Genomic DNA, 8,926 nt, shown 5'->3' with positions numbered 1-8,926 from the left:
AGACAAGAAGACAGTTTAATCATTGTAGGATCATTCAAATGGTGCAAATTGAGACCAGTCATATATTCTGGGAGCTCAAAAGTCACAAACCTTACATAATGATGATGTAGCATTATGATTCATCAGAGACAACTTGAAAGACCCAGTTGAGTCACATACATCTATCATTAGATGGTTTATATGGGCAAAATAAATTCAGCTATTAGAGCCAGGAGTGTCCTTAAGTTGAGGTTAATTGAGGTTACCAGATTTACCCATGAAAAATACTCATTCTGAGTTGTTCATGGCAGAATGGTTGACGGGAATGACTGCATAATGAGACATTCAGGCAAAGTTCACTGAACATATCAGCATAAATGTAAATTATGTATACTGTACAATTGAGGATAGGTCACAGTTTACTTTTATGTACACTGCACCACATAATTTTTTGTTACATACAGTAACAATGGAGAATATATTTAAGAATTCTGTATTAAAGGAATAGTTCACTCAAAAAATGAAAATTCTCTCATCATTTACTCACTCTCATGCCATCCTAGATGTGTATGACTTTCTTTCTTCTTCTGAACACAAACAGAGATTTTTTGAAGAATATCTCAGCTCTGTGGATCCATAAAATGCAAGTGAATGGTGGCCAGAGCTTTGAAGCTCAAAAAAGCATATAAAAGCAGCATACCAGTAATCCATACGACTCCAGTGGTTTAATCCATATCTTCAGAAGTGATATGATAGATGTGGGTGAGAAAGAGATCAATATTTATTTTGTATTATCAATCTCCACTTTCACATTCTTCTTTTGTTTTTGGATATTTGCATTCTTGCATATCAACACCTACTGCGCAGGGAGGAGAATTTATGATAAAAACCGACTTAAATATTGATCTGTTTCTCACCCACACTTATCATATTGGTTCTAAAGATATTGATTTACCACTAGAGTCTTAGGGATTACTTTATGCTGCCTTTATATGATTTTTGGACCTTTACCATTCACTTGCACTGAACACACCTACGGAGCTGAAATATTCTTCTAAAAATCTTCATTTGAGTTCAGCAGAAGAAAGAAAGTCATACACATCTGGGATGGCATGAGGGTGAGTAAATGATGAGAGAATTTTCATTTTTGAGTGAACTATTCCTTTAAGATACTAGAGGCCATGCTATATTGTGAATATGGTCACAGCTAAGGGATGTTGTTGCAGGGCTCTAGCATAGCTTGAGTATGTTGTTGCTTTTTTAAAATGGCTACAGTATAATATAAATGTTATTACATTAATGTTATTGAAACAATGCAAGTTCTCATGTCACTGTGAATGAGCTCTCATGCACTAATGAATGCGCAACGAACGTCTAGATTTTTGCTAAAAAATTGCTTACATTTTGGGGTTGTTTCTCTTCAAAACCTTTCGTATGCCTTCAGAAGACTTGGAATATGACAGATGAGTCACATAGACTACTTTTGGGCTCTTTCTAAGCTGCAGTAGCCAGGTGAAAAGGCTTTCTGTTTCAATTTGGGGTGTAATAAGATTCCAAAGTAAATAGGTATTGTAATCTAATTACTTTTAGACAGAAAATAATAGTATTTACAGTATGTATAATACATTTAAAATAGGAATTCATATGTTCATACGTATGTCTGTTTGCGTTTCTGTTGCCATGTCCACACTAATATGTTTTTGTTTAAAAAATGCATCTTGTTCTCTATGTTTTGGCCTTCTGTCCACACTGAGATGGCGTTTTTGACAGCAAAGACTATAGCTTTTAGAAAAAAAAAGCTCTCCCAAGTGGATACCTTTGAAAACGCCATCTTCGAGTTGAAATGTGGAAGGGGAAGACGGAGATGTCTCCAAACGATGACGTATTTGTTGTCATGTGACGCAGTCATGTGATCCATTCAACCCAAAACAATCAAGATGGCGGCCCACATTGTAGCGCCGTTATTGTGCCTGTTATTCACTTTGGGAGCATTGTTAAAGATAAATGTTACTTTGTACAAAGTTACTTCACAATGCATTTCTTCATGGCAATGCAGAGTTTACTCGGAATTGCTGTCTGCCAACAACACACATGGAATGGCAATTTTTTGCATGTGCAGTAAGGGGATTTAAGCGTTTTCAAACGTTTTAGAGTGGATGAGCAACTTTTGGAAAACGCTTGAAATCGGCAGTGTGGACGGAGAGCGTTTCGAAAATGTAAATGCCATTTTCATATGTATCTAGATTAATGTGGACATAGCCTGTGACTGCAGAAAGGAGTGCGACAATGAACAAGAAATATAGACGTTATTTTAAATACGTTAAGCAGAACAACAAAAACTTAAAAAGTAACTTAAAAGAAAAGTAATTAGTTATGTGATTACTTTATCGATAAAGTAGTCAGCAAAGTAATCTGATTGCAATTTGAGAGAAATAATTTGTAAATTGTAGTGGATTACTTTTTTGAGTAACTGGTCCAACTATTGAGTAACTGGTACACTATTAACAAATTAGCATCTAGGAATGGAACTATCCATTTTATAACAGAAATTATGGCCTAAGTTTTATTATCTGACCTGGAATAAAAAAAAATAAAAAAAATTTGGAGTAAAGTTCACATCTAAGAAGTTTAACAAAGTAATAATGACTCAACAGTCTGGTTTTCTTTGAGATACCTTTGGCACGGAAGTCAATCTTTCCTCAGAATTATTATACAGATGTAATGCCTCCTTACGTTTGGACTTTGTCTTATAGGCTACAGAAAAGAGCCTCGCTTCTCATGTGTGTGTGTGTGTGTGTGTGTGTGTGTGTGTGTGTGTGCGTGCGTACATGTTTATGCTCCAATGTGGGGACCAAATGTTCCCACAAGGATAGTAAAACCTGAGATCACCTACATTGTAAAGCCCAGCCAGCGGTCCCCACGAGGGAAATGGCTTAGTAAACATACTAAACCATGTTTTTTTAAAAATGTAAAAATGCAAAAAGGTTTCTGTGAGGGTTAGGTTTAGGGTTAGGGGATAGAAATTATCGTTAGATCTGTATAAAATCCATAAAATTCATGGAAGTATATGGATAGTCCCCACAATTATATAAAAACAAGTTTGTGTGTGTGTGTGTGTGTGTGTGTGTGTGTGTGTGTGTGTGTGTGTGTGTGTAAATATGTCTGTCAGCATAGCCTTTTTCAGAGTGTAGTGGCCACCTGCTCTGTCTCATTTTGGGTCTTTCATCTTGTGTTCTTTCAGTGCTTTATCTTATTGGAAATCAAAGAAAGAGAGAGAGAGGAAGAGAAGGGAAGGAGGAAGAGAGAGAAGGGAAAGGGGGAAGTTTTGCATGTGCTGAATGTACTTTCTTAATGCCTCTAATCAGAAATTAACCAGGGTTTGGGCTACAGTGACAAAAAATGCCCCTTGTATTTCAAATGTTGGGGGAAAATGCCTATGTATCAAAATTCCTCTATAGTTTATCTGTTACCTTGAATTTAATATTTTGGTAACACTTTACGATATTTTAGTTAATGATTCAATTTAAAAATTCTACATAAATTGAATGTGCTTTTGTATGGTTAAGACAAAAATGCCCTCACGAAGGTGAAAATGCCACTGAAAATCAATGTCAAGGGCAAATATTGCACATTAATAATAATAATAAAATTTAATTTCTGACACTGCTAATTGGCCTGCCTCACATATTCATGAGAATTTCCTTATTTTGGGACACTAGTTTTAAAACGAAATTCAATCAATTTTAAAGGGAAGGCTTGTTTTGTGTTACTTTTTATGTTTTCCATCTGTTTAGACACTAATGAAGATGATTGCTTCCAGCACACTGCATGAGTGGGTTATATATGCAGAGCTAATAAAGAACAGATGGCAGACAAGAGTGCCTCGTCATCCTGAAATATCTACGACGTACAATACACAATAACGCTACAAATGTACTTCTTTCGCTCTCGTGTGTCAGAATGGTCGACCACAGTCTAATTTACATAAAAGGTAATATACATTAAGTTTTATCCATCAACACTTCTTTCACGTCACAGTCAATTATCTGAAAACCGGTTGTTTTTTCTCTAATTTCTTAGGCACGTGCCAACTCAAACCTGTCAACAGCGCACGAAGTTCTGGCTCATGAATATGAATTACGTGCCGTGACGTTCACCCACTGATTGGCTGAAAGGCAGAAGTTTGTAAATGAGCTGGCGAACTAACCATAAGGGTCGTTCACACTGAACAAGGTTTTGCTTCTGTCTGCGCTCTTTTCCCATTGTTTTTCTAAGTAAACATACGCTAAACGGGTGTCTTTGACCGTTGCCCCGAGTCCAGAATTATTTTTTTTTCAGCGTCTTATGCAGGAGCACCGTGTTTTTAGACGCTATGTCAGGTCAAACAAAAAAGAACGTCAACTTTTAAAAGCGCGTCTCGAGACCAATTAGGCAAGCCGGAGTCCTTCAAATGAGAGCGGAAACTTCACAAGACGGCGGGTTTTAATCTTAAAAGGAGATTGCGCCAACTCAAAAGGAGGCGTCACTTCCACTCAACCCACTTAGGCAAAGGGTTCGGGTAGAAGCTCCCGCCCCTTTTTGGAGCTCTGCCTGTAGCTATCCTTCTCCTCGAGACACCAACGTTGTTATTTGCGTTGCGCTGCGTCTAGCTTTTTATTGGCGCAAAAACGCGTTCTGTTAGAACGGCCCCCTATACTGGTGAGGATCTGATTCCTGACTATGAATTAGTTTAATTTACTGGACACTCAAGAAGGATTAACCAAGCAACGTTATTATGATCTAATTAATATTCATAAGTTAAACCTTCGTCGTAGTAGAATTCGTAATCTCTTGGCCTAATGGCCGTAGTTTGACGTTAGGTGTAGATTAAGTACGTCCACGCCCTTCTTCTTTGCCCCCGGAGAGCCAATCAAAGTGACCTTAGGATTTTCCGAACCAATGACTGCTCAGTCGGAGGTATCAGAGGCGGGGCTAAAGCCCTACCAGTGTTGGAGGAAATGAAGGATTTATCTCCGCCTGTAGTTGACGACATGTGCATGTTAGAAAGTTATACAACAGTTTATAAGGTAAATTTGTCACACTGATCGCGGGTTATGTGAGGGGTACCAGTATCTGAACTGCGGGGAGGCTGGAGATCGATATGGAGCCAATAAACAAAGATGCCAAAACCAACCCGGCTGCCACGGCTAATTTATTTTCACAGATATTTTTCTGGTGAGTATTTATTTGTCATAAACCTTTGTTATAGCCTATTTCGTAGTTTTTATTGATTTGGCAAGGTAGATTCATCTAACTGAATCTTTTATTTGAAAACCCTTGTGAAAACTAAAACTAAAAGCCTTCCCCACATAATGCAAGTCGCGTGCTTTTTCATTTCCTTAAGTGTGTATTTGTGTAAAACTAAAGATGTGATCTATTCAGCGTTATTTAGAGTGTTTTAAGTGTGACTGCTCCAGGTTTTTTTTTTTTTTTTTTTTAACTTTGGGAAAGCTGGTCCAGCTGCCCACCCACTGCTCTTCCTTCCTCACAGCTTCTACATCAGTCTGGAGTTTTCCAGTAATGACCCTTTTTTTTTTTTTTAAACAATGAAAGCTTTCCTGTCCCAGCAATGGCAGATGTAAGCCCAATGTCAAAAGTGGGTTTTTATCTTTGTTTTCAAATCCTTGACTCCCAAGAACACCCTGTACAAAACTAATGGAGAAGAACATACATTACTGTCATTGTAAAGAGATTGCCTGTCGTCAAAACATGTATATATGTTTGTTTTGTTTAATTACTGCGGTCACTGCTGTGAAACACCATAAGCTGCTGTTATCACTCGTAAATAATTCAGCATCCTTTGCAATGCACATTTAAACAAACATCAAGTCAATTTATTCTAGGGTCGTTATTTTCTGATCGATTTCTTTATTCCACGGAACACAAAAGAAAACATCTGGCATCTTTTTGTAGTTTCAGGGACTGAAGCTGAAGCTTTCAAGCTTAAAAAATGATGCAAAATCACCATAAAAGTATCGTAAGAGTCGTCCATATGACGTGTACTAGGCATATTCCAAGTCTTCTGAAGCCAACTGATAGCTTCTTGTGAAAAACATAAAAAATATAGATTTTCCAATTTGAACGATCTCGATATTGATTCTTAAAAGCCAAGATCGATCTTATACTCTATGCACAACCCTCTACTATAATAAGAAATCAGGAATAGGACATAGGAAATCGCTCGCATTAGCAACCAAATTTCACATTATGTGACTAAAATGTATGGCAACTGGTGGTAAATGTTTAGATTTCACTTACCTGTGATTGCGTAGTATATTGGTGGAGTATTCAGCTGCGAGATGCTTTTACTGCATGTTGAGAGTAAAAGTTGTTCCGTGTTATAGTGTGTGTCCGAAGACGAGATCCAAGCGACCCTTTTGTCACTGAGTAATGTCTCTTATAATACCCCTTCGGTTCTCTAAAGTCAGTTGTTGATCAAAAACAACAAAAAAGAAACCATTTAATTCTAATCATGCTTAGGACAGATGAGATAAAGCTGTTGAGTCTCTCTCCTGTTAACATGCGCTCAGACGCTGTTTACAGAAATGCCGTCTTTCTTAAAGAGGCGGTACCAGGTAACACGTGTTCAACAAATCAATGTAAATACCTGTAAGTAGTACAAGTTATCTCATTAAACAATAAACATGTAGCAAAAAATAATAAATGCAATATATTATCATATTTATTGATTGAATGCATAGATTTGTTCTTTTTTTAAAAGCTAAAATGTGACCAAAATGTTGAAAAACAAATAACATATAATTAGTAACATTTTTGTATTGTACCTAGTAAGAAGGTCCCCTGTATAATTAACAGCATTAGCTGTTTCATTTCTTTCATATGTAAGCAAAAGGGACATTATAACTGAAATACATCCATATGAATCGAATCTGAATCGAATTGAATCAAGAGCTTGTGTATCGCAATCGAATCTGGAAATCTGTATCAGTACCCAGCACTATTCACTGATAATCTTCCCCTCCAGGGAGCTTTTAACCGTTGCGACCAGAGAATTGGATCAGTCTGAGACGGATTTGTGAACCGGATCAACATACTCATTGAAAGTATCTGACTTAAAATAATTATTCATTTATAAATCGGACATAACTACTAGTGGTCAACCGATATATTGCTGAGGCCAATAAATCGGGCGATATTCTGACTTTTTTTAAATTATCTGCATCGGCCGATTTGTTTCTTGAGGGCGCCAAAAATCGCCTGCTTGCATGTGAAGCGACTTAGACATGTAAACGACCAGTCACGGTTCATTTTGTTGTTACGTGCATCGTGTTACCACAATAATAGGCCAACACAGTGTCATTTAAACAGAGCCGCGCAGACGTATTTGTGCTCATAATGTTAAAGTGTTCGCCTGTTTCATTCTCAGTTCTCTCTCCTCAACAGTTCCCTGTATCTTTTAACTGTCTTGTCTGATAAAAAAGCAAATATCAATAAAACTAATATCATATACCGTCTGCAAATATGCATATATCTCGTTTAAACAGATGTAATAAACCAATCTTACAACTTGAGCAGATCCAGCATCCTGTGGAGATCGCTGCTGCTCACTGGATCTGCACGAGCACGTGAGTGCAACCAAAGTCTTTCTAGCAAGTTAGTCCACTTTCGCCCATGTTTGGAACGCTCTCGGGAGGCTATTTCCAGTCATGACAGTGCAGCTCCTATCTACTTGAATGGGAAAAGACAGAAATCTCAAACGGTTGTTCAAGATTACAATCAAAGAACATATAGCTAATGCGCATTGCACATTCTCGAGTTGGTTGACAGGCGATGTCTGTATCTAAAAGGTGATTGGCTCTTTTACTTGTAAGGCGGGACTTCCTATCTAAATCCGTTGAACATTGGGCGCGAGAGCTTCTTGGTTGGATGTTCCAATTTCTCCTATTCATTTTAATAGAAGTGGCCCATCTCTGCTAAATAGTCGCTGGTGCAACTTCAAAGTAAAAGCGCTTCAAGTGTGCTATGAGTAAATGTCTTATTCACTATGCTCTGTATGTACAATTGGTTTGATTCTGTATTTTTGGAGTAAATGCGATTGCTAACGTGGACATGCCATTCATGTTTGCTGGACTACTGTGTGTACTGTTATTTCCTTCTTCCTAATATATTAACAGTTTCTTCATTTGTAAATTACTAAAATTTGATGACTAAACAGAAATCAGAAGAAACTGCTATCTACCATTTAAAATACAATATATATTTTTTTTTTACATTCTTTTTTGCAAAGTTTTGTGTGAAATTGAGTAAATATAGTGCTAAATAAGAGTTTAAATTTATTTTTAGCAATTATATGTTTATGTTATTTACTATGTTAAATTGTGTGATATATCGGCATTGTATCGGCCTATCAGCCGCCCTGTTCTCTGGATATCGGCCATTAAAAAACCCATAATAACGGAAACATTGCTTACAGTCGATTTAAAGTCCGATCATGACTAAAATTGACATTTATTGTTGAATGCAGTGAATATACACAAGCAATTTTTTAAATAATGAGGACGAATTTGACGCAATTTTTCAAAGTTTACTCGCTGAAAGTAACTACACAATGCGCCGCGTGCTGTCAGCACACTTAAGCGTTACAAAAAATGGCATCTTTTAATTCATCACTTGAATTAATTCACCACAGCTAAAAATATTTAACTTACTAGTTTGTTGTTGGATGACTAGTGGAGATCATCCTGTCCCATTTGTAGGATGGTTTATCTTTCTAGGTCTGCTTGTTTCACATCTGTCGTCTTCTGTCAGTTATTTAAATGCTCCCAAACAGCCGATTTAAGTCGTTTTTTTTTTTATAGATATGAGTCTGGGAGATCGAATTCTTGTGATATATTTTGGAATTCGTGTGTTTAAGCTTCAGTTCCACGTGAATTGAAAGTTCACGTTC

At 37.1% G+C, this 8,926-nt stretch overlaps 1 protein-coding gene across 2 annotated transcripts in view; it reads left to right on the top strand.

The window, feature by feature from the left end:
• The first annotated feature begins 4,388 nt into the window (after positions 1-4,388).
• Positions 4,389-8,926, top strand: part of abcc4 (ATP-binding cassette, sub-family C (CFTR/MRP), member 4) — an 80,968-nt gene continuing 76,430 nt past the window's right edge. Inside the window, exon 1 of one of the 2 annotated variants that reach the window (XR_007898079.1) lies at positions 4,389-5,193. Coding sequence is in view for 1 of the 2 variants with exons in the window: in XM_051706542.1 (XP_051562502.1) it covers positions 5,120-5,193 (74 nt within the window). In the remaining variant the exon portion in view is untranslated. The remainder of the gene's footprint in view (positions 5,194-8,926) is intronic. The other variant, XM_051706542.1, reaches the window with a different exon arrangement.

The sequence above is a fragment of the Myxocyprinus asiaticus genome, chromosome 9 (genome assembly GCF_019703515.2).
Source record: "Myxocyprinus asiaticus isolate MX2 ecotype Aquarium Trade chromosome 9, UBuf_Myxa_2, whole genome shotgun sequence".
Taxonomy (NCBI): Eukaryota; Metazoa; Chordata; class Actinopteri; order Cypriniformes; family Catostomidae; genus Myxocyprinus; species Myxocyprinus asiaticus.
This window is presented reverse-complemented; position numbering and strand designations above follow the sequence as displayed.